The sequence below is a fragment of the Eptatretus burgeri genome, chromosome 16 (genome assembly GCF_056783735.1).
Source record: "Eptatretus burgeri isolate ZD-2024b chromosome 16, Ebu_testis_v1, whole genome shotgun sequence".
Taxonomy (NCBI): domain Eukaryota; kingdom Metazoa; phylum Chordata; class Myxini; order Myxiniformes; family Myxinidae; genus Eptatretus; species Eptatretus burgeri.
Window position 1 is genome coordinate 39,148,999 of NC_140976.1, and position 26,340 is coordinate 39,175,338.

Below are 26,340 nucleotides of genomic sequence, written 5' to 3' on the forward strand. Positions count from 1 at the left end.
TTTTATCATCATTGCCAATATCATTATCATTATTAACATTGTTTATATAGTCATTATTATTGTCATCATCAATCGCATTACATACCATTGTAATTATGGACCATTATCATCGTCATTCTGTACCATTATCACTATGTATCATTATCACGATGTTCCATTACAAGTCATGATGTTTCATTACCATTATCAATATTATTATCATTATGTAGTATTATCAATATTACTACCATTATTATTATGTATCATAATCATGATGTATTATTATCATTATGTACCATTATCATTATGTTCTATTATCACTGTCATTCTGTACCATTTATCATTATGCATCATGATCACGATCATTTCAATAGTATGTAATTAAAAGACACGTTCTGTACGGACAAACAGACAAACAAACAAACAAATGAAAAATCACTCATGGAGTGACACTTAGCAAAACAGAATGAAGTAGAACAGCACTTGGAAGAGCGCTTCCCTCTGCCAGGCTGAAGAGTTTACGTTTTGTATTCCATTGAGAGGTTGGATCTGATCCAAAATTGAATTGGCTTGTGCTTGTCATTTAACAAACTCAAATCCACCTAATTTTGTCATTATAAAAGGTCTAAGCATTATAAAAGGTCTGAAGGGTCTTAGGAGTCTGAAAGTGTCTCACTGGTCTTTGGGGTATGAAGGGTCTTTGGGGTCTTCAGGTTATAAAGGGTGTTTAGGGTCTAAAAGGGTCTTCAGGGTCTTAAAGATCGAAAGGGTGCAGAGGTTTAAAGGTTATAAGGGTCTTAAAAGGTCCAAAGGGTATAAGCGATTTAAAATGTTGTAAAGAGCCCTAAATGTTCTCAGGGGTCTAAAAGGTGTAAGGGCTCCAAAGATCTCCACGTCTAAAAGGTATTTTCCAATAGTCCATAATTTATAGACGTAGTCAAGGTCCAATAATAAGTAATAAATTGACGAACTCACGGTCCAACTCACGTTCAAGCAGTACGCAATTAACACATACTCACAGGGGTCAACCAGACTTCACCTCAACGAGGGTTCACCATCCACCCGTACTTTTCACTTTTATATACAGTACTGGCGTGGATTGGCTTGCTGCGCTTGCCTCTCCGCACGTTGTTACAGAGATTTATGTTACAGATTTGCTGCGTTTTCATGATTTACACCAATCATAATACAAATATTTCTTTTGTTCAAATGTATTTGTAATATTGGTGACATATTTGTCTAACAGCAGTCTAAAGCATCGAAAGGTACATTCCAATAGTACGTAATTAATAGACGTACGTGTAGTCTGCAACTGACGTTGAAACAGAGCGTAATTAATAGACATATAGTCACACGGCTTCAATGTGAAAGGTGCATTCCAATAGTATGTAATTTATAGACGTACGTGAAGTCTGCAACCAACGTTCAAACAGTACGCAATTAATAGGCACATAGTCACGCAGCTTCACGGACGGCTTCACCGCTTCACTGCATCACGGACGGCTTCACCACTTCACGGACTGTGCTTTTCGCTTTTATACATACAGATATACATAGATATCAAGTGAATCAGTTGAAAAGTGACGATTTATGTGACCTTGACCTTTGATTTCAAAAACAATAGGTTTCCAGCTTGTCACTACTTCCACCAAATGGAAAAGTTTTGTGAAGATCGGAGTAAAATGTGACTTGTTGGCGACTGACATACAAATAAACCAATGTCACCCCCAGGGTGACCCGTATCTTGCCAAAAGGTGACCACGTGTGACTTCTTCAAGGTCACACTGAGGTGAACAGAGCTGCTATCCACCAGGAGCGACTCCTTGAGGAATATCTGCCTACAAGAGATTCCGATGAGAATCGTTCTACAGAGTAACCATGAAAAATATACGTTTGCCTCATAATGTCACCAAATTACGTCATAATGTCTCAAGCTTGACATATCTCAAAAGCACTCATCGAGGTGTTCAATTTGAGGTACTACACGATATGGTTCCTAAAACTTGAAAATTTGACCTTGGGGTCAAATATGTTTGACCTCAGGCGCTAACCATTAAGGTCAAGGCCAATCGCCACCAAAAACTAATCAGCTGAGCGCCAGACCATGAACTATATTCCCATGAAGTTTGAAGACGATCCGATCAAAATTACTCAAAAAATAAGGGTTTCGTCGACTCCCCTGATTTGCGACAAAGTGACCTTGACCTTTGACCTTGACCTTCAAAATTTTATGCGCTGAAAGGGACCTCTATAGGCCTCTGATATGCGAAGTTACAAAAATTTCCAATGATAACTGTGCTCTGCAGAATTTTTTATACGTGATTACAGACAAAAAAAAGCATACAAGCTGCAAAAACTTCGTTTTGGCAAGATAACAAACAAACAGACAGACAAACAGACGATAACAGACAGAACAAGGAGAAAAAAACATAAAATGTCATAGACCCCGTGGTTTTAGTAATTTTGCTGTTTGGAGTTAAAGGGCTAGCCCATACTTTTTACAACTAAAATGGCCATCAGTCTCCCAGTTGACCATCTTTGAGGAGATCGCAAAATAAAGTGAAGTGCACATGTATACCATCATGTACAGTGCTTGTACTAAGCTTGACCAAAATCGGACCATGCATGTCTGAGAAATGGTTGGGGAAATGTATAAGTAACAACATGGCTACCAGTCAGCCATCTTGGATCTGATCTCGAAAAAAGATGATGTGCATATGTAAGCCGTCATTCATTAGCTGTAGCCTGGTGTTGGCTCAGTGGTTAGGGTGGCGGCTTGGGATCCAAAAGGTCCTGAGTTCAAGCCCCGTCGGCCACTGAATTAATACACCAGGGGGTTGACTCAGCCTGTCATCCTTCCGAGGTCGGCGAAATGAGTACCAGTTCCAGTGTGTGTACTGGTAGAGCAGCACTGCATCAGCGACACAGTCACGCTTCAAGAAATGATAGCTACCCCGGCAGCTAAGCTGCCATACGACCACGACCATTCATTAGCTGGTTGCCAAGTTTGAACAACATCGGTAAATGCATGTCTGAACTAGAGGGGGAGCACTCGGTAGAGTGCAAAACCTCCGCCGCCAATACTGCTAGGTCACTCAAGTGAACCTGATATCCCATTCATTCAATTTGACGTCAACAGTGCTCACAGAGTTATAGTTTGCAACTTTCCCTTTTACTTTTAACCATTCATTCGTCATAACTAGATTCCTTGAGACAGAAATTGATTTTATGTGGGTATATCCACCTGAAGTTCCAAAATAAGCCGCAATTATAATTTTGGCATGTTTTTTGTTGGAAATCACTTATAACATGTCGAAATGCAAAAAGAAATCGAAAATTTGTTGAAAAAAAAAAGTTGCAAAAATTTTTTTTTCCTCTAACAATTTTTTTTTGGGGGGGGAGGGGGGTTGGAAATCACTTAAAACATGTAGAAATGCAACAAAAAAAATTCAAATATTTTTTTCAAAATGGCCGCCATAGCGGCCATATTGGATTTTGGACCAAGTCCAAAATCTAATGGCATGATACTTGGACCATACCTAATCCCCCCAACAAGTTTCGTCAAAATCCGTCAAGGAGTTTTTCCGTAATACTGTTCACAAACAAACAAACAAATAATAAACCAATGTCACACCCAGGGTGACCAGTATCTTGCCAAAATGTGAACATGAGTGACTTATTTATTCGATTAAAGTTACTCAAAAAATAAGGGTTTCGTCGACCTTGATGCTTGACCTTTTTGTGACCTTGACCTTTGACCTTGACTTTTATATTTTCGTAGGGTTAATGGTATCTCTCCAGGACCATTGTGAATGAAATATCAAGAGATTTTAATGAGAACTGAGGAAATAAAATTTTCATGAAAAATCCGTTTTTTCGCCATGACGTCATCAAATGACGTCATAGCGTCAAACTTTTGACAGATCTGGAAAGCACTTATCAAGCACTTTCATATGAGGTATTACTCGATATGGTATCTAAGATTTCAAAATTTGACCTTGGGGTCAAAAACTTTCGACCTCCAGCGCTAACATGAAGGTCAAGGCCGATCGCCACCAAAAATTAATCAGCTGAGCGCCAGACCATGAACTATATTCCCATGAGGTTTGAAGACGATCCAATCAAAATTACTCAAAAAATAAGGGTTTCGTCGACTCCCCTGATTTGCGACAAAGTGACCTTAACCTTTGACCTTGACCTTGAAAATTTGATGTGCTGAATGGGACCTCTATAGGGCTCTGATATGTGAAGTTACAAAAATTTCCAATGATAACTGTGCTCTGCAGAGTGATCGATACGTGATTACAGACAAAAACAAACAAAAAAAAAAAAAACATACAAGCTGACTAACATATCTTGCAAAAACTTCGTTTTGGCAAGATAATAAAAAAAAAACAGTCACCCCCAGGGTGACCAGTATCTTGCCAAAATGTGACCACGTGAGACTTCTTCAAGGTCACACTGAGGTGAACAGAGCTGCTATCCACCAGGAGCGACTCCTTGAGGAATATCTGCCTACGAGAGATTCCGATGAGAATCGTTCTCCAGAGTAACCATGAAAAATATGCGTTTGCCTCATAACGTCACCAAATGACGTCATAATGTCTCAAGCTTGACATATCTAGAAAGCACTCATTGAGGTGTTCAATTTGAGATATTACACGATATGGTACCTAAGATTTCAAAATTTGACCTTGGGGTCAAAAACTTTCGACCTCCAGCGCTAACCATGAAGGTCAAGGCCGATCGCCACCAAAAATTAATCAGCTGAGTGCCAGACCATGAACTATATTCCCATGAAGTTTGAAGACGATCCGATCAAAATTACTCGAAAAATAAAGGTTTCGTCGACTCCCCTGATTTGCGACAAAGTGACCTTGACCTTTGACCTTGACCTTGAAAATTTAATTACACCTTTTAAACCTTTAAATTACAAAATTACAAAATTTTAAAAAACCTTGAAAATTACAACTAAAATTGCAGCCAGTCGGCCATCTTGATCGAATCACTAAACAAAATGATGTGCATATGTACACTATCACGTCTTGTTTTTGTGTCAAGTTTGAACAAAACCGGTCCATAAATGTCTGAGATATGCCTGCAGATGGATGGACACACGGACGGACAAGACCCAATCCATAAGCCCCCGTTTTGGACTTAGTTCAACGGGGGCTAATAACAACCCAGACCAACCAATATACTTGCGAATCTTCGATTTCGCAAGTTAGAAACAGATAAACAATACCAAATGCAACACCCTCTTCTCTAACGAGGGTAAATATGCAAGTTTTACGTTGCATTATCAAATATCAAAGCTTTTTCATTTCTACAACAAATTAAGTACAGTATATGTCATTCAAAAGTAAAGTAACTTATATTTGAGCTAGCAAGCAGCATCAGAATGGAAGCAACCATGGTTGATCTATGTGATTTTTTAAGTGTGAGAATATTTAAAATATTACCGAGACATTTATTTTATCCATAAATAAGATTTTATCTCTTTAAAAAAATGATGCATTACTTCCTTCCCGAGGTGTTATCCAGCTTTGGACATACATTTATCGACTCCAAGTGGGAAAATTTATTCTGCCTTCAATCTAGAATTCTTAAGGACATGTACATAGCCAGTGCAGGAAATCACTCTTAAAACCTCCTTTGTCAAAAATCTCTTTCTCACAGTGTGCTTCTTAATACGAATGTCCTTGACAGGCAGTCATCACCATCCTGGGCAGCTAATACTCTGTAATTGTCAACATGCTTGATGTTTTTGTTGACCAGAAAATTTTGAATTGTCGCTATTCCGTCCACTTTGTTATCTCGCTCGCTGCCATTTTGTTTATGTTCGCACATGCATGTATGCATTAAAGCAGGAAACACGTTATTAAGGGTATTGGTTACCAAAACATACGACAAATTGCCGACAATAATTACGAGCCGACATACAGGGTGCCTTTTGTCAACAAAAGTTGAGGTCGAATGACCAGAGAACTTAGCTACAAGTCAACTCATTTTGGAAGATAAGAAAATAAAAAGCAGGGAATGAGAGGTGATTTGAGAAAAAGAAAATGTAGAGGGGAGGGGGGATCAGAGGGAGGAATATTAAAAGAAATTGATAAATAAATCTGAAGGTGTGGAGGAGGGGCGGGGGTGGTAGTTATGATTTGTCTCTGATAAAAAAAAAAATTTAATTTTTTTTTACAATACAATACTATATTCCAAATATAAGATTAGGACTCATTTTACATCAGAAATATGTAAATAACCGCTAATCTTGTGTTCGAAATACAGTTGTCAAAATGGCAACATTTCTCATAAACGACACAAAAATGCCATCTGAATTTCTTCCCGACAAAATTAACTTTTTAACTGACTCACACGGATAAAGGTACATCGTTCAATCTAACCTTATTTGGTATATGATTACGTGTTGCCTGAATAGTATAATTATGCTACACTGCCAAAAGAAATACCACGCAAGGTCAACTTGAACACAACATGTCGGAGATAATTTTCAGGATGCAGAGTTCAATGAGCTGTTCACCACAGACAGCCGCACAGTCTTTTGAGGCAAAAGGCTGGGATGCATATTAACGACGAAAGGCTATTAATGACGAATCAGTGGTGGATTTCTTGGTTAGTGATCAGAAAAAGAGGGAGAAACAGCTTGATTCATGGTAACCAAGATGAGGAATGTTGAAGGGGAGAGTGGATGAGTCAGCAGAAAAGTCAAGGGTTTTACTGAGGGACAGATGGGTCATTGATGTGGGTTACTAAATGAAGTCAAGTCTCGTGTGTAAACAATGGGAGTTTTCAGTAGTCAGACAATGTCTTGGGCCATTCCGGCATATAGCCAAGTGTACGTGCATGTGTACACACGCACACATTTTAAATGAACACATGTATACACAGGAAAACATAGAAGTACACACACACACACACACACACACACACACACACACACACACACACACACACACACACACACACACACACACACACACACACACACACACACACACACTTCTCTCTACTATTGTACAGTATTGGGTTCACATCTACCCGAACAATAAAATTACAAGACACAGTGTGATACACAGTTCAGTTGTCCGAAGGTGTCTGTGAGTGAAATCTTTGTTGTATTGTCACAGTAACGTGTATTTGAGCAATGTGCCAAGTATTGCCCCAATATATGCTTGTTTAGTAGATGATGAGTTTGAACATCAACATTTACGCATTCGTTTGGAACAGCAATTCTCTACGCCAATGTATTTTTGTTTATTTTTGGATTACAATCGTACTAAGAGCAACATCACTTGAATGACAAATGTACTTTGCCAGAGTATATGGCCAGACAGGTACGCCAAATAAAACTCAATGACCCTATGTTTGGTGCTGGCTGTAAAAACTTTAAAAAAATTAAATCTGAAAATCTCCACAAAACACAACTTGCAATCAATAAGAAAGTGTCCGAAGATGTATAGAATCAGCAGTAATGAAGGGATTGCAACATTAAGCGCAAGAGCAAACATAAAAGAGCCAAATACAGTAATCACCACCTGTGTGGTAATTTCATACGGTTGTGCACAATTACGTCATAGGCAGTGGTCAATGCCCTTCCGCACACACAGCAGACATGAGGTCCTGAAACGTAGTGAGAGGTCAAGAAGCATCACAACACTGGTAGAAGAGTCGTTTATATTCTGCTGATGTCTATACCCTCCAGAAAGTGAGCATCCATAGTCACGGGAGATGTGGCACTTCGACGTATCTATCGGACCAGTCGTGCAGGTAAGAAATGAAGCAATGATTTAGTTGTTGCTTCCATCACTTGTTATCCTTCTTGGGCTATTTGGAGCTCGACCCTCCTCCAATTCCGACTGGATGATGGAAGTGCAATGCAGAGTCTGCAATTCTTTTGAAAGGAGACGCAAGTCTGCTGTCACAAGTATAATCACTTGCGGATGTAAAACATCCACATGTTTGTGGATCATTTAAAGTTAGGCATTAATGTCCAAGCCAAACCATCCAGGATGGTAGAAGATGCCATCCGAGACACCAGTGAAGCGTTTATCCATGAAGCATTCTACTAATTGCATCATGTGTAAATGACTCACTTTTCATCATGCATTGGCTACTGCTGGATTTCTTGCAAGATCCGAGTGCTCTCACAAGCTTTGAGAAAGTTGAACAGAAGAAGCGTTTCTGTCGTGCGTAAAGTGTTGGAAATGGAAATGGAAAAATAGCGACATAAAATGAAATGGCATTTTTTTTAATGATGAATTTCATCAACACATATTAATCGTGAGCAAGACAAGAGACTTCCGCCATTTCATGGCTCTGCTGCCGCAAAAAGTACCCCTTGGCAATGCGTTACGAAATTTGGGAACGTGGTGATGACGTCTCCTTCAGCCACCCTGGCCAAGAAGTCAACCGAGGTGGGCTAGATGAGAAGCTTGAGCATCCGATTTGGGTAAAAGGAAAGATGCTCGTCCCTGGAGGCATCTTTGCTCCTTTTGAACACCAACATGTAGCAGAAGCTGGCCTTTTGATGCTGTATGGTGATTGAATTAGGTGGTTGTGGGAATTTACAGCTCTTCCAAAAGAAATGAATGATGTATGCAAAAAAACATCTACTGCCCATCATTTCACAGCTGCTGCAGTTGCACTCTGGGAAATGAAAACAAATTGAGTAACAAGAGGAAATGTAAGAAAAGAAAAACAAAGAGCCTTGAAGGATGGACAGACCTACAATTTGAGCACAGAGGAAGGTTTCACACACAAAGCCCATAAAGATGCTGGTGTGAAAAACCAAGATCTTACATAGACAAGCGATGTGTTAATGTGGAAGTAGTTGGAGCTCTAGAAATGCTGTTGAAATAATAATTTCTGGAATGGATTTTGTGGGCTCGGCTGGCAAGATAGCCTGGAGGTATGCACACTCACCTCTGAGCTGTCTCGCCTGGGTTTGAATCTCGGCCAAACTATAAACTGCCATCCCAGTGTTTTGCAGGCAGGGTGATTCATCAGTGCGTGTGCCGTCCTTCAGATGAATGTTTCACTGGGTGTTCCCTCTACCAACATCCACTGGTGGATGTTAAAAGATCCCACAGTATACTTCACGAGGAGTAGGTGAGCTATCGCCGGCACCCTGAACAAATTACAAATTTCTGCTCTCACCAACTTAGTCAATGAATGTCAGGCCAGGCCAGCTGGTTCATGAAAGACTTGGCCAAGAACCTTCCCCAGCCAACCCCACAAGAAGGTGAGAATAATTGTGGCTGTTAAAGGATGAAGAATCGCATTTTCTGGCTTGGAGATGAACCGATGGCTGCAGGAAGCAGGTGAAAGTTTAACAAAACTATTGAGAGGCCTTTGTTTGCCAAATTACAGGAAATCTCGATGGCTTCCAAAATTTATTCACACAGTAAGCAATATCCCTTTTCTCAAGTTAAAAAAAAGTTGTTGGGTCTTTTAGCCATTTAAAGTGTGGGCAAAGCAGCAATATCTTTGGAAACTGTCATTGGCACAAAAGCTTTGACATCAAATTTTTTATTGTTGATATAGTCTTCTTCTTCTCTTGTTTGAACAGCTCCAATTATTCCCACCTTCTTGATAACTCGCATTCACTTTTAGAAAGACCCCACAGGATCTTTAAAGTCTACCAACAACCAGTGTTAACAGATGGGCTCTCCGACGTAATGTCCGACTGCCGGACAGCACACACATCGCCCTGCGTGTGATACACCAGGGGCTCGAGATTCAAACCCAGGCTAGAAAGCTCAAAAGCGAGTGCGCAAACCTCAAGGCTTTCCTGCCAGCCCATTTGTTGATATCAAGTCAGCGACAGAATTCTCGAAATTATACCAATATTCAATTTGATTATTAATTTTCATTCCTTACAAATTGCTCACTATGCTTTGCAAATCATGTTACATTCATTTGGCCATTCTTCACTGGTTTCCCCAAATGCATCCCCATGTATATTGTCCCTTCTTCTGCAAGATCTTTCCTTGAATTTGAAAATAAACAATTTTTTGTGCATACTCCTTCCTTTGGCTATACCGGTACTTCCTGGTGGAATGAGTTGTTGACATTTTCTTCTGCACACACTCTTTGTCTCGCACAGGCTGTCATTAATGGAAACTTAAACATACTAATATGTTTGTGCAGGTACATTGTATGCATTCTCCACTGAAGTTTTCAAATGCAGTTGGGAGTTAGAATAATTTGATAAACTAGTATGTGCCCGTACGTGCGTGGCCGTACGTGCAAAAAAAAAAAAACTTTCAAGCCGCAAGCCAGAAACAACAACCACACAGGCCGTTATTTTGCTCTCACGTGCCCGTACGTGCATGCCCGTACGTGCGTGGCCGTACGTGCAAAAAAAAAATTTCAAACCGAGAGCCAGAAACAACCACACAGGCCGTTCTTTCGCTCTCGCGTGCCTGTACGTGCGTGGCCATACATGCGTGCCCAAACGTGCGTGGCCGTACGTGCAAACCAAAAAAAAAAACTTTCAAACTGCGAACCAGAAACAACCACACAGGCCGTTCCTTCGCTCTCACGTGCCCATACGTGTATGCCCGTACGTGCAACCCCCCCCCCCCAAAAAAAAAACACCAAAAAAAACTTTCAAACAACCACACAGGCCTTTCCTTCACTCTCGTAAACGACGACTGGATTGGGGCATTGTGTTTATCTATAAATGCGCATAAGAAATCGAGAAATTATTAGAATACAGTAAGTCATCACTATCCGGAAGTGGTGCGTGCCCGTACGGAATGTTCACATGCATTCCACGAATTATCACTTGCATTGAAGTAACAACTGCTGTGATACTTACACACACAGAGTTAATTAAAATCCAAATTAAAATCAAGTTTACCTCCTATCCCTGTCTTTGCTTGCCATGACATTCGCTGCCATTGACCATTGCCACTCCTACGCCACGGTAACTAAGGCACTGATCGATCCCCATCGTAACCAGCACGGTACGTGACGTCATCGTCGGCCGGCCGCGCACCGGCCAAAGCAGCAAAGTGTCCTTTCATTGGTTGGTAAATAAATGGCCATAACTTGGGAAGCACTTGTCCGATTAATATCAAACCTTGAAAAGGCACATCCTCAGGGCCCTAACAATATACCTGGCAAGTTTCAATTAGATCGGATCAGTGGTTGTCGAGAAACAGCGGTCACAGACAGACAGACACACACACACACACACACACACACACACACACACACACATTGCTGGAATTATAGATAGATATCCATGTACACCAACACCCGTTTCCATTTTCTCTCATTTGTTTGTGACCACTGAAACAAAACAAAGTGAACATTTTGCACAGATTAATGATATGCTTTTGGGGCTATGTACTCGAACCCCACACCCTCTTTCTTGAAAGTTTGACAGGATGGTGCAGAGGTAGTGAGTGCATTTGCTTTTGTCCTGCCTCATCTGGCTTCATTGCTCAACCTGATTATGAACTTCTTCTTTTGTGTGCGGCACAAGATGGCAGGGTAGCATCATTGGCTGAGGGAGCAGCTGTGCCAATGATGCAATGCCCACTGTAGGTTGGGGCAGGAATTTGGAATTTGTTCAGAGTGCATGCGATAGCTCACCTACTCTTCACGAAAGACACCGTGAGATATTTGACATCCATGAACAAATGCCAGAAGATGGGATTCCCAGTTCAACGTCCATCTGAGGGATGGCACACACATTGATGAATCACCCTGCCTGTGAAATACCAGGATGGCAGTTTGTAGTTGGGTCGGGATTCGAACCCAGGCTAGACAGCTTGGAGGCGAGTGTGCGTGCCTCTACACCATCCTGTCAGCCCTGATTATAAACTGTAGGACTGGTACGCTTTGTCGGCAGGGTGTCGCATCGATGAGAGCGTTGCCCCTCAAACTGACATTAAACAGGGGACTCATCTGCTAATATTGATTGCTGGTGGACGCTGAAGATCCCAAGCACTCTTGATGAAGAGTAGACAGGTAATTGTCAGCACTCTGGCCAAATTCCAAACTCCTGCCTTACTTAACCAGCTGTGGGGATCGTGCTGGCCAACCGTCCAGTGGTGGCTTCACGGCACTCTCAGTATCTGGTGGCTTTACTTTCCTCTCCAACTCTCCCTTTTCAAAGCAAAGCTCTGGTGTTAGTTCATGTGTTGATGGGCTATTATCTAAATTCTAAGCCATACTTTTCAGAAGGAATTGCAAACAAAGCCCTGGCATTGTAAGGTATAAAGATGCACAACAGCCGTGGGTCATGCATCATGAAACTTCACAAATAAACTGTTTGTTAATTACTCCACCATGAATCGATCCAAAAACTTCACCACAAATTATTGAAAATGAAACCATGGGGGAATCAAGTACAAGCACCAGTGATTATTTGTCTATCAGAAGTCAGATTTCGATTGGAATAGGGGATGAGTCCGTCAAAGACCACAGGAATTGCTTTTAAGAACAAATGCTCAGGCCATATATTCATGAAAACAAAGACAAACTTGTAGAGACAATAAATATCAGCGATAGAGGACTCGAGTTCCTTTTTTGCTCATCTTGGACCCAAGATTCTTCTCCAATGGCTTGATTTCCAATCATCAATTTGGTTTCAGACCAGGTCACTCTACCCTAGATATGCTGCTACTGCTCTCCCATCAATGGATGGAGGTCCTCAATGCCAGACAGGAAATCCGAGCCGTATCCCTGGACATATCACGTGCTTTTGACACAGTCTGGCACCCTGCCCTACTCACCAAACTCTCTGCCCATGGTATTCAAGGCCATCTCCACTCATGGCTCGCAGACTTCCTCTCCTGTCGCAGTCAACGTGTGGCCCTAAATGGAGTTCTTTCATCCCCTCTTCCTGTGCAGGCTGGAGTTCCTCAAGGTAGCGTTCTGGGCCCTGTTCTTTTTCTGGTTTTCATCAATGATCTCTCGGACTCTCTGGAAAATCCTCTATTTCTCTTTGCCGATGACTCAACCCTCTGCCGTACCATCTGTCATCCCTCAGACCGGCAAGCAGCAGCTTCTTCGCTCACTGCAGATCTGGATAAAATCACAAACTGGTCCAACACGTGGAACATGTCTTTCAATCCACACAAATCTCACACTCTCACTATGTCTCTTCGAAAGGACCGTTTACAAAACCCCCATCCACTTTCTCAACAATCCTCTGGAAGAAGTCTTTTCTTTCAAGCTTCTGGGTCTCACTATCTGCCATGACCTTTCCTGGGAAAGTCACATTTCCAACCTTGCCTCAAAAGCCAGTCGCCGACTGGGAATCCTCCGTCGTGCAAAGTCCTTCCTCGGCCCTCTTGAGCTCCTGACCACTTACAAAGCTTTTGTCCGTAGCCTGATGGAGTACTGCTCTCCCCTCTGGGCTGGTGCTCCTGCCTCCCACCTTTCTCGACTTCACGCTGTCGAAACCAGGGCTTTTAAGATCATTGGCATCTCCCGCAATGAAGCTGAGTCTTTGGGCCTCTCACTCAATCACCGCAGGTTGGTCGGTGGTCTTTCTGTCTTCTACCGACTCCTCTCCAGCCTTGCCCCCCTGCTCTCTCTGCGATTTGTCCCAACCACATTTCCACAGGGCGCTCAAGGTCCGCCAACAACCCCTTCTGGTAAAACTACCAAAATCACGAATCACTGCTCATCTTCACTCTTTCATTCCTCTTTTTCCCGCCTTTGGAATAAACTTCCTCACTCTATTCTTTCCCATTCTTCCCTTCAGGCTTTCAAAACAGCTGTTCACCACCACCTCTTATCTTCCCCCATCCAAATCCTCGATCTTTTCTACCCCGATAATCCACCCAAGCCCACTTCCTTCAATTCTCCTGCTTTCCTTCCTGAAAGTCCCTTTAATGTCCATCTTCCCCTCGCCATGTTCCCCGTCCCATCCCCATCCCTCTCCCTTCCACAGTTCACCTGTGTCTGTTCCCCAATGTTTTGTCCCTTCCACTCCCGCCCCTCTTGTCTCATGCCTCCTTGCTGTGAGTTGTGTGTTAGCTCTCATACGAGCCTCGACCAAGGTATACAAAAAAAAAAAAAAAAAAAAAAAAAAAATAAAGATTAAGGGACAAGATGTTATTGGACGAGATTTGGATAAAATAACCGGTTGAGTCCATTGTTATGATAATTCCTAAAAATCAAAGTGCAAAATATTTATATTTAATATGTAAACACAAAGAGGAGGGGGGAGGGGGAAACACAAAAATTCCTCCCCCTCATATTTCCTTGTGGAAAGATTAAGAACAAACCAAGCTCATGCAAAGGTCTCGTTGTTGTCAATGATCATTGGTTCGTCGATAGAAGTTCAACAAGCCAAATGCAACACCGAAAGATGTATGACACTACTTTAACATTTCGCTTTGGATAAATGGAGAGCAAGTAGCCATCTATTTATTGAAACGTTTCCGTGGCTAAGAACCAAACCTGGACAGGATGGCACTCCGTCACAAGGCGGAGAAGTTTCCGCTGAGCAGCCATGGTAATCGAACCCACGGTAGTGAGGGAGATGTAACAGGCTTTACCCACTCCACCAACCGGCCAGGCAATTCATCTGTTGTCTTTATCGTCGGTGTATTTTTTAGTATGTAAAGATGATGGAGTTCTGACAACATGACTTCTATTCAAATGGTTTTTTGAGACCTTTTTGACTCTCCTCGCAGCTGAATATCGAATCAACTTTGGGCTACATCGGAAGCAAGCTGTCAAATCCTCTTCTTCAGTTATTTGTCTTCATAGCATGGCATTCAATAGATGCACATATACACTGTTTTAGCCACATTAATAAGAGCTGTTGTAATGCTGGCAGGATAGCCTAGAGGGACGCACACTCGCCTCTAATTACTGTCTTGCCTGAGTTCAAATCTCGGCCCAGCTATAAACTGTCATCCCGGTGTTTCACAGGCAAGGTGATTCATCAATGTGTGTGCTGTCCCTTGGATGGACGCTAAACTTTGTGTCCCGTCTGCTGGCATTAATTGGTGCACGCTAAACATCTCATGGTGTCCTTCATGAAGAGTAGGTGAGCTATCGCCAGCACCATGACCAATTTCCAAATTCCTTCCCTAACCTTACTTGAACATTCGACATAGCCAACCAGTTAGTGAAAGACTTGGACCAAGCTTCCCCCAGCCAACCCTACAAGAATGTGGGAATAATTATTGCCGTTGAAGAAGAATAGAAGCTGTTGTAAGGTGTTGCAGATGATGGTAATTCATCCAGTAAATAATAATATCGCTATACAAGATGCAAATGTACAATTATTTGTAAATTTTATCATGAGGAGAAATGGAATCCCGACTCTATTGCATTTGTAGTCAGAAAATGCTTGTTGCTGAACAGAGATACACCAACAGGATAACTTTAATCAAAAGGGGAAATCAGGATGATCACCCTTTCCAATACCTTTCTTTGTTGCTTGCAGTAAGCTACCTCCTTGTGATTTTCAAACACCCACCATAAAGGCAGCTTTGAATTATGTTGAACCTCTACCTTGTTTCCATTTCCTCGAGGCAGTTTGCCATTGTGATGTTCTCTCAAGCTTTACAGGAGGTCTTTGATCACATCACATCACGTGATCAAAATCATTTACATACTGTTTCTTTTTCATTAAGAAATGCAAAACCAAACTGCTTTGACAGGTTTTAGCAAAGAGGCCAAAATGTTTACAACCATCTGGCTATCAAACTTGAAATATTGTCTTGATGCCTCACTATGTTTGGCTAAATATCTGTGACTGAGACTCAAACTGGAGATTTCATGAATCGGATTAGTACTACACTTCGACTCAAGACCTCATGACTCTGAGTTCTTTTCTTCCCTTGAATAAATCACAAGCAAATGTTAAGTAGCATTCATTACAAGGTGTCTTTGACAGACTTTTAGGCCTTAATTATATCATCATCATCGTCAACATGAAAATACAACTTGTTTAAATAAACGACCAGACAGAAACATACACAAACATGTCAAAAGGATTCCGGAATTAGGAAGAAATAAGAATAAAGGAAAAAGGCAGAATGTCAAGGAAGAAGAGAAAATTGAAAAGAAAATTATTTTAAAGTCCGTTGTAGCTCTGGCATGGTTAGGATCTGGAGTCTAGACCATGGAACTGAGAGAAGACAAATAAAGAGGACTTTGTATGATTAAGTAGATATGATTGAAGTTACAAGTGCAAGCTTGCAGTCAAAATTAAGGCTTGTCGTCAAAATGAAGGACTGTAGTCAAGGTGAAGGCCTGTAGTCAAGGTGAAGGCCGGTAGTCAAGTTGAAGGTTGACGGTTTTTGTGAAGGCATAAAGCTCCAGTGAAGGTGGATGGCTATGAGAATGGAAGATGGTATTGAGGTGAGGTAAGGGGGAGGTGCAGACACGAGAGAAGTCATGGCGAGGCACATGAGACGGGGGGCTGAATGGAAGAGAAGGCTTGATAAGAGCAAGGGCCCTTCACAAACCATCGCTCATGCCGCCCGAGCGTGACACGAGGTGTCGCTGAGCAGAAATGAGGGAGACGGTTTCCAAAAAGGGAGGGGAGGGGTTATGCGAGGCTGGAATGGGGCCCAGCAAGGGGAAACCGGGGGGCTATGCCTGGCGGTGGATTTCTGATCAGACCCAGAAAGTCAATCCAGCTTACCACCCCACAACCAGAAGCCGACCAGGAAAACTAAGTAGTCACAAAATAGCCTGAGGGTTCGAATCAAACGAAATGGTCTTCATCTGCCAAGTTGGGCATCTGCAGTAAGAGTGCCAAACATTGGCCTTTACAGTACTGGCAACAGGCACACAAAGGCCCACCGTTAGATCATGAAGCACAGCCATTTGCCTAATTGCCAGCCAATCTGCACTCTTGCTAACTGGGACACATTTCCAGCTAATGGGAAAACAAATTAAGACATTGTTGTTTCAGCTGTTGGAATGGGGACGGCAACCATACAAAAACCCCAAAAGTAGAGAGAAATTATAAAGAAAGCGGCTGCGTGGGCCACTGGAATGTGCGACGTTCCGCTCCGGCCCAGTGCCTTGCATCGTTTCAGTACATGTAGCCGCCCAAAGCGCCCTTTGCGATGAGCGTTCCACACACGGAAATTGATGGCGCGGGGTTTATCGGAGGGTACACCTCCCGCCGTCCATATGCATGCAAGGCGTGAGATAAGAGGTGGGGGGTTAGAGTTAGCGGGTAATGGATAAGGAAAAATGGGAAGAGAGGCCTTGGCCATTCCGGCATACAAATGGGTTCGTTCCTCCAGCCCTTGGTCTCTAGCTTTGCTCTGTCCCATTCCTGTCCTTGTTCACCTAGCTCTGCCTCCATATTGGTACTGCATTTTTTTTCATCGAAGATTTCATCATAATGCAATCCCAGCTGCTCTCCAATTAGACTGAACCATTGTGTTAACTTAATGAGTCTAATAATGGTGAAACTGTTCATCAACACTCGACGCCTCAAAATGTTTGATCATCACAGATCGTAAAGTTCCTTTGTGGGTGGCAATCTTTATCTAAAAAATATTTATAATGATCATTTTCAACTTATCTTTCAAAGCATGCTCAATCTGCTGCGATAACACCAAGGACATCAGTTGCAATAATTTACGGGGTAAACCTTGACCCAGTACACAAAAGAGGTGTAGAATTCCTGCCAAAGGGAGGGGCCTTTATTCAAATCACTTCAGCCATTTTGCTTCAGGGTCAAGTTCAAATAGGATGAAAAAGCTTGCCATGACCAAGCTGCTGTTCACCTATAATAGACATTCGGTAAGCAACAACAAATAAAGGAAAATATTATTTTTGTTCAGCAAGATTAAAAAATAAATTCAATATTGTGATGAAGGAGAATTTTAATCTTTCTGCATATACAGTATCTAAAATATCGTTGAAGTCTTTCACCATCTCAGTGTTACTCTGACATTTCACCATCTCAGCAATTGTCTTTTAATGGGATGTCTGCATGTTAAAGGGTACATAAAACGGATGTCCTATGATGAGATGTCGTGAAGCTTTGGTCACCGCACACGATTACCATAAACCTCCCATGGAGATGTAAGTCAGTAATTCTGCCTGGTTAAACCATCATTCAGATTGATGGTTTATTTTGATGAGCTTTCACCACATTTGATCTATATACTGTATGCCTGAATGTGCTATATATTTACTCTCTGTCTGTATTTTATCTTCCAATCTAGTGTGATGTGCATTTGTTTCCTCCGCAGCTATTTGTTCCTACGAATAAAAGAGTGGGGAGAGAAGTGGATAGTTGTTTTTTTTTTTTTTAAAATACGTTGTTGAGGCTCGTATGGGAGCTAAAATCTTCCAGTCTTTGTTTTCCCACTCCGGTAAAACAAATACAGAAGTATTAAGATGGAGGGGGGGAGGGGTGGGATGGGGAGAGAAAGCAGAGAGAAGAGGAAGAAGAAAACGTCGACATAGAAATACATACACATCAGTTGTGAAGACAAGAAAGAGAAACCAGAAGGAGACACCAGGCGAACAAACAGCATTGAGCTCCCAGAACAGCGCAGTAATTAAGCACACAAATCTCTCGCCAGCGTGCCAGATTGCATTACGCCACTTAATGTAACGGCCTCATGGAAAGGCCGCTGAGCCGTCATTAGACAGCATCAAGTGAGCATGTTTGGAGCCGTAATCCCACCAATCACAGCCCGCTGCCACACAATTATAGAGCCAGTTTTATAGCATTAGCACGAGCAATGCATAGAAAAGCACTTGATTTAACAGAAATGTGTCTTGGCTTTCGAGTTTCTTGTCACTTAACACATTCGTATACTTTTCCAAATTCTCGAGTTTTTTGGCCTACAGACGTCCAACCCATTCGCCCTCTATTCTCCACTTCCTGGATCTTTCTTCAGGATCTCAGCATTTTGAAACCAATTTTAAAACATCAGCAATCTTTTCCACCTGCATAGGTATACATTTCACAGACTCCCAACATTCTTATCCTCCACGTTTCATCCCTCTTCCAATCACTGCTGTAACTAAAACTCTACCAGAGTGCAGACCTTCTCCGAATGAGTGTGGAAAACTGGGTCATGAAGTGAAAGCTACGATTAGGCCAACAAAATATTACTCACCTCAGCTTGGAAGCTCTTCAGCAGAGGTGCTGCAAGCTTCTTCAGTTCCTGGGGGACAGAAAGCGACAATGGTTTGAGGATGTTTGGCTCTGTGTGATAGGTGCTTGACTTGGGAGTGAAAAATTGAGAAGCCATCAGTTTACTTGAGTAATTATTATGATCGTGAAATGAGAGGTGCCTTGTCAAAAAGGAATAATCAATCTGCACTAGGAGGTCTGATTGGTCAGTGTCTCAGAGCACAGCATCAGGAGTTACATTATGTCATCAATCTATTTCTAAAAGGCTAGATTTCACATCCACACCGGTCACTCCATATTATATTGGAAGAACAGAAATTATTCACTCGGTGAATTTGAACATTTCAAAAGCTTGCCATTATGTGCATTCTGTGCAGACATTTCTTTGATAACCTGATGTTGGCTTCGCAGTTTGGGTGGTGGCTTGGGATCCACGGATCCTGAGTTCAAGCCACATTGGCTGCTGAATTAACACCAGGGGGTTGACTCAGCCTGTCATCCTTCTGAGGTTGGCAAAATGAGTACCAGTGTAGCAGCCAAAAGGCTGCACATGAAGGGAAGGGGGTATTTATGGATTTATTAACATCTGGTATTGGTGTGGCACAGGCATGATGGGCTGAATGGCTTTTTTGATTCTCAACAGAAAACCAGAAAAAAATTAATAGGTCAATAGAAAACCTTTTGATCACCATAAGTATCGAACCAACTTGGAAAGAGAATGCCCTCAACCAGATTTTTTTTTAAAACACACTCGATACACTTTCTATTTGCAAACAAATTGAGTTTGTACATGGATAAAACACAAATGTTTTGTCTGCTTCTCAAAAGAAAAAAAAGAAAAAAACGCTGCGAAGACAGGATTGTAAGACGTATACAATTTCAAGCTGTTTAAATTTTTACACTTTCATAAAATAATTTGAAATAGAAGTTCATGCAAACCATTTTTTTTTAAGTTATTTTTTTACATCGGCACTTAAAAGGCAGACAAATGAAAATCAACCGATTATAGAATGAACGGGTGGGGGTTGGGGGGGAATAGCAAACAGTATTCTAAACAATTTCCCACCACAACAATGTATTTTGCAAACAATATAACTGTTACTGATATCAATCGTAATTGTGCCATTTTATTTATTATTTACGATATTAATAAGCTCATCTTTCTGAAAGGCAATGACAAGCCGTGTTCAAACACTATAATGTAGCTTACATTGTATAAACACTATAACCCTATCTGTAACAAAGCATAAGCTAACCCAAATCTCTGCATCCTTTTTATCTCAACTTCTTATCTTGTTTTCTATGCAGGTGACGGCAACAAAACTACTTTTTAAGTTCCATCCAATCAGCCTCAAAACTATTTTTGATAGCGAGGGATGTTAGCAGAAAAATAAAAAAGAGTACTTGCTCAGGTTGTGAGAAATGCCAAAGGGAAAAGAGGAAAGAGTATTTTTGAAGGAAACTTCAAAACAGACCCCAATAGCATCGATTCCAAAAATCAAGCCATTGAGCCTAGCCTTCACCCCTCATCAAATGAAATATAAATGTCATGAGAGGGGGAGGGGGGAGAGAGAGGGTGGGGAGAGAGAGGGGGAGGGGGGAGAGAGAGAAGGGGAGAGAGGGGGAGGGGAGAGAGAGATGGGGGAGAGAGGGGGAGAGAGAGAGAGAGAGAGAGAGAGAGAGAGAGAGAGAGAGAGAGAGAGAGAGAGGGAGAGAGAGAGAGAGAGAGAGAGAGAGAGAGAGAGAGAGAGAGAGAGAGAGAGAGAGTTGTGAAGGATGATTGGCGTAAGTCCTCGGTTTATCAATACAGCTATCACTAAACTGTAACATACCCATGACAAACTGAACACTAAATCTCAATAGACACAATAAATTTGCTTTACTTTTACAGTACGATCGAAATACAGCGATTAATTTAAAACAAGACTAAAGTCACCTGTATGTAGAATCTTAAACCTATGTTGTCTCAAGAATCAGTTAGTCAAGCCTCTGAATGATTACAAATAACAGTTAATGCAAATTGTCTTCAGCTGTGATGATGAAAAAGTTTTTGTTTAAAATTCGATTTGAACAATATGTCTGGTAATCCTGATAGTTTTTGTGGAAAAATATTGTTGGTGTTCACAACAGAAAACATAGGGTATTTGATTCAAGTTGTGATGGTGCTGTCTGTATACGCGTAAACAATGCCAAGTATAAGGAAGCCCATGGGAATTATTGCGGCTCAGCTCACATGACTCACTGGTGTAATGGTTTGAAAGTACGTTCTGAGTCTGGGAGGTCAGCGGTTCAAACCTGACCTTGGCTGAACATTACCAAACACGCAAGAAATCGTACTTGCTGCTTCTTTCCTTGATGCTCAGCATTTGAAAGGGATAGAGTAGAAACAAATAACCGAAGGTTGGCAACCACTAGCACAGGCTTGATGGACCTAATAGCTTTGCTCTTGCAATGAAATTCTTTGGAAGGGAACTCATTATAATTATAACCGAACATGTCTGTGCGTTCAGCAGGAAAGGGATGTGTGATAATCATAATAACAGTAATAAATAAAAAAACAAATCACTATCTTCAGGTGAAAACACTGGTCTATGTTCCCCTTGAAGCATGACTGTTACAAACGGTCAGGGCGGGCCGACCCTAGGAACGCAGTGTCCGAAGAGAAACCTCCAAACAAGTGCGTCGGAGGGCGCGGGGCAGAGAGACGCTTATCAGACGAGGCAGGCAGCAGGGGAGACATCAGGGGCGCTCAGCAGTGCGAGCAAGAGGGAGAGGGAAGAAAGGCGATACTGCAGCTTGAGAATGCTCGTCTTTGAAGAAGGCAAGGCAGCGCTTTCACAAAAGAAATAAAACAAGGATTTTTTTGATTTTTTTTCAACAGCTCTAGCATTTGTTAAAATAAAAGTTTGTTTCTTAATGTATAATCTTCTGGCTTCCTAAGAAGAATAAATAGAAGTCAGTGAGAATGTAAAGTTGTCAACTTGTAGAATGTTAACTTGTGAAGTTGTAGATCCCATGAAGTGACTGAAAAATCAATCAAATATATCATCAACACAAGCCAGGTAAATGGGCCAATAACATATTTCTGTACCAGGAGTTGTGGGATATTTAACATCACAAAGCCATGGAAGTTGAATGTCACAATCATACTACTTCTTCAACAGCCCCAGTTAATCCCACTTTCTTGTGGAATTGGCCAAAGGGGAAGTTTTGGCTCAAGTCTTTGAAGAACCTGTTGATCAGGCCTGATGTTCGACGAGAGCCGATTTGCCAATAATCTATATTTTACTCAAACTCTCATCTTGCATGTATGTATATATGTATATGTATGTATGTTCCTGAAATACAGCCAAAATGGTAGAGGATAGCACAAAAATTTTAGGGCCACCTTACTTATCATTCGCCTGTGGTGTACAGTATCAAGTTTCGTTCAAATTGGGCAACAAAAAAATTATTAAAAAATCAATTCCCGATTCAGTCAAGTACTCTTTGGGAGTATTTGATCAATGCAAAGAACCTCAGCGGTATAGTTCGCTGGAGCTATCTTTTTTTTTTCTTGAAATTATTTTTTTTCATCAACCGCTGTCACAACGGGAACCCAACGGGTTCACGGGTCGTCTAGTCTTTCATAAAAATGTCAGTGTGTGTCAGTCAGTGTGTGTTTGTTTCTTCCATAACTCTAAAAACATGAAACCGAGCGGCCTGAAACTTTGCATGCAGACTAAGGGAACTCCAACGTAGTGCAAGAGTGAAAATTGGATGTTTGGGTTAATTTAAACACCTGTTTTGAAGATAATTAATGGCCTTATTTAATTTTCCTTTAGCAAGGCATCATCCTCGGTCATCCCTCTGTCAGCTTGCTGGGGTCTTAATTTGCCATTTTGTTCGGCCGATTCAAACACGCCTTGATTTGGAAACATGATCGACTCTCACAGACTAATTCAAGTATATCATAAGCCTGGTGTTGGCTCAGTGGTTAGGGTGGCGGCTTGGATCCTTGGGTCCTGAGTTCAAGCCCTGTCGGCTGCTGAATTAATACACCAGGGGGTTGACTCAGCCTGTCATCCTTCTGAGGTCAGCGAAATGAGTACCAGTTCCAGTGTGTGTACTGGTAGAGGGGCACTGCATCAGCGACACAGTTGCGCTTCAAGAAATGATAGCTACCCCGGCAGCTAAGCTGCCATACAACCACCACCACCAAGTATATAATTGAAATATTATATCTGATTTGAGAATTGGATCTCGTAGACTAAATAAGTGTCGAAATCTGGAGTGAAATCTGAAAATTTCAACAAATTAGCAATTTTTATAACTAAGTGTATTTATTTCAGCAAAGCATTAAGCTTAATTTTTTTTATATTGTTTGGATGATTATATTGAGTGAAGAAAAGATGAAGGAATGTGCAGAAAGTGTAACTTCATTGAGTGCAACAGTGTGTTCCATAACCTGCTTTTGCAGGCCATGGTGATACAGTCCACAGGGGTACTTTCTTTCGGCAATTATGTACTCAGTTTGTGTTTTAATGATTTGTGCGATCTGCTTTCATGACATTAATTGTCGGCAGTTGCTGCAAACAAAGAGGTATGTAGACAGCACACACGGACATGGTACAGATGGGTACAAATGACTCTCCGTGGGGTGTGTGCATGCCTGCAGGCTTGGTTATGTGTGTGCGGTGCACGGGTTTCATTGGCGCACAATCTGAACTCAAACTCGAACTTCAACTCGCACACGGGCTTGCGGTGCATGATGCTGTGGAGGAGGTTATGCGGAGGTCTCGCAAACCACGTGCTCTGCAAGTGAGGAGCACACGTGCTGCAGCGCCGAAGCCATGTAGGGAGTGGACGTGCTGCGGCATCGAAGCCACATGGGATGTGCCACTGTGCAGTGAGGGTGTGAGTAAATCTGTGCATGTGTGTGAGTGAAAGGATGAGCATATCACCGGTGCACGTGCACAGTTAGCATGATCCGCAAGGAGGTTCGAGGAACGCGTATTGGGGTGGGGGTTAGGCAGGCCTTTGCCAGGTAGATAGCACGGGTATTAATTTTTAAATGCTCCCGCCCGGTTTTATATAAAATCCGGTAGTTAAAAAGAAAACATGACTGTTTGCGCAGATTTTACCGCCCCAGTAATGCCCTGGCACACCGCCTACCCTCTCCTTACGCTGCTTTCCCTCTTCCTCCCCTCACACTTCCTTCCCTTGCCCTTACACTGCCTCCCTTCCCCTTATGCTGCCTTCCATTCCTCTCACGCTGCCTTCCACTCCAATCACACTGCCTTCCCATTTCCTCCCCTCACACTGCCTTCCCATTCCCTCCCCTCACACTGCCTTCCCATTCCCTCACCTCACACTGCCTACCCTTTCCCTCATGCTGCTTTCCCCTCCCCTCACGCTGCCTTCCCTTCCCCTTACACTGCCTCCCTTCCCCTCCCCTTACGCTGTCTCCCTTCCCCTCCCCTTACGCTGCCTCCCTTCCCCTCATGCTGCCTTCCCCTCCAATCACACTGCCTTCCCATTCCCTCCCCTCATACTGCCTCCCTTTTCCCTCCCCTCACACTGCCTTCCCATTGCCTCACCTCACACTGCCTCCCCTTTCCCTCATGCTGCCTTCCCCTCCCCTCACACTGCCTTCCCTTCCCCTCACGCTGCCTTCCCTTCCCCTCCCCGCACACTACCCTCCTCCAACACCATTCAACTCTCTGAAGGTCGAGGAGAATAAGGGGCATCAAGGAATGTGTGAATTGGACAAATGAAAGCTTTATTATTTTAGCAGTCAGAACTTCTGCTCGGATTAATTCTGCCATTCGTCTCAGGTTAAGAGATTCTAGAGCTTATCGTATGTGTGGAAATGAAATCAAGGTACGAACACTGGCGTAGCTTTTTCGACAATTGAAGGAAAACTCCGTTCCTTCCCTTCCCTCATGCTTACCTCCTTTCAAAGCCTCTCCACCCTCATGGATGTCTGTGAGCGGTGTCCAGGCATTGTGTAGTATGACCCGTGTGAACATACTGTTTAAACAAACTCAGTTTTGTTCAATCCTTTACTAATACTGGCATAAGGGGTTCATTCTCCCCCCACCTGCCCCCGGCTTTCCCTCAAGTCCTTCTATGAAACACACATCCCAAACACCCTCTTTAACCTCCACCCCTATCACTCCCTGTGTATGTATACCAAAGTATACAAAGTATACAAAGTATACAGTGTATACCAAAGTATGGTGAGGCCTCGCTCTCCCCCACTTCCTAGCTCCCCTTTCCTCACCCCTTCCTCGCTCTCCCACCTCGCCTTGCTGCCCCATCCCTCACCTCTGACTTTCCCCCCCCCCACCCCCACCCCCCCCATCTTAATACTCCCATCAGCCAAGCGACAGGTTGTATTTGCTAGCTTGTAATGTAGTCAGACCCCGACATTCAAGGAGGATACGTTACTGAAAAATGCCATGAATGTCAGAATGTTAAATCCGCGAATGTCAGGGAATTGTTTGAATGGGAAAAAGGGGGATAGTTTCCCGATGGTTTTTGATTCAAGGAAAATTTTTTAATTTTATGAACACGAATGAACATGATTACAGTTTCATTCGAAATGCTTACAAATAAAAAACAACAGCAGCAGGTACTGTTTCAGGTACAGCAGGTACTGTAACTTTTGATGGGAAGATGATGATGACGACGGCGATGATGATGAGTTATAATCCATTGAACTCCTCAGAAGAGGACTTAAGTGAGAGTGCTCATGAGTCGTGCACCAAAGGAGATGCAGGTGAGTGCGTGGAAAAGGATGCAGGCGAGGGCACTGAAGGGGACACAGGTGAGGGTGCTGGTGTTTTTGTTTGTTTTTTGTTGAGCTGTTTTGTTGATTGATGCAGGTTTCTGTGTAGCTCCTTGTACAGGACTAAAACGTAATCCAACACCCTCTTGAACTGGAGTTACCATTCCATCACTGGGTCGGCATCTTGCAACATGTCAGCAACTGCCCCCCATATGCTGCAGCACCTCAACCAGGAACTTGAGGGTCAGGTTGGGCCTCGCCACTTCTTCCTCCTCTTCACTGTCCTCTTCCTCCTCCTCAGAAACCTGGATGATGATCTCCAACTTCTGAGTCAGCTCCACCCCATGTGAGGCGATTCCTCAGCCTCCATATTGACTCAGCTTTCTCCTCCCATTTCCCGTGCCAACCCGGCAATATTTTGCCTCTCTTCCATGGTGTTGGGAAAACTTCTGAAGTTGCTGACTGCCTG

At 42.5% G+C, this 26,340-nt stretch overlaps 1 protein-coding gene across 11 annotated transcripts in view; it reads right to left on the reverse strand.

Moving 5' to 3' along the window:
• The window catches only part of LOC147010889 (homeobox protein cut-like 1), a 379,867-nt gene that overhangs the window by 193,395 nt on the left and 160,132 nt on the right, over positions 1-26,340 (reverse strand). For all 11 annotated transcript variants that reach the window (XM_085860303.1, XM_085860296.1, XM_085860299.1 and 8 more), the window contains exon 3: positions 19,083-19,130. In XM_085860303.1, the coding sequence (XP_085716429.1) occupies positions 19,083-19,130 (48 nt within the window). The remainder of the gene's footprint in view (positions 1-19,082; positions 19,131-26,340) is intronic.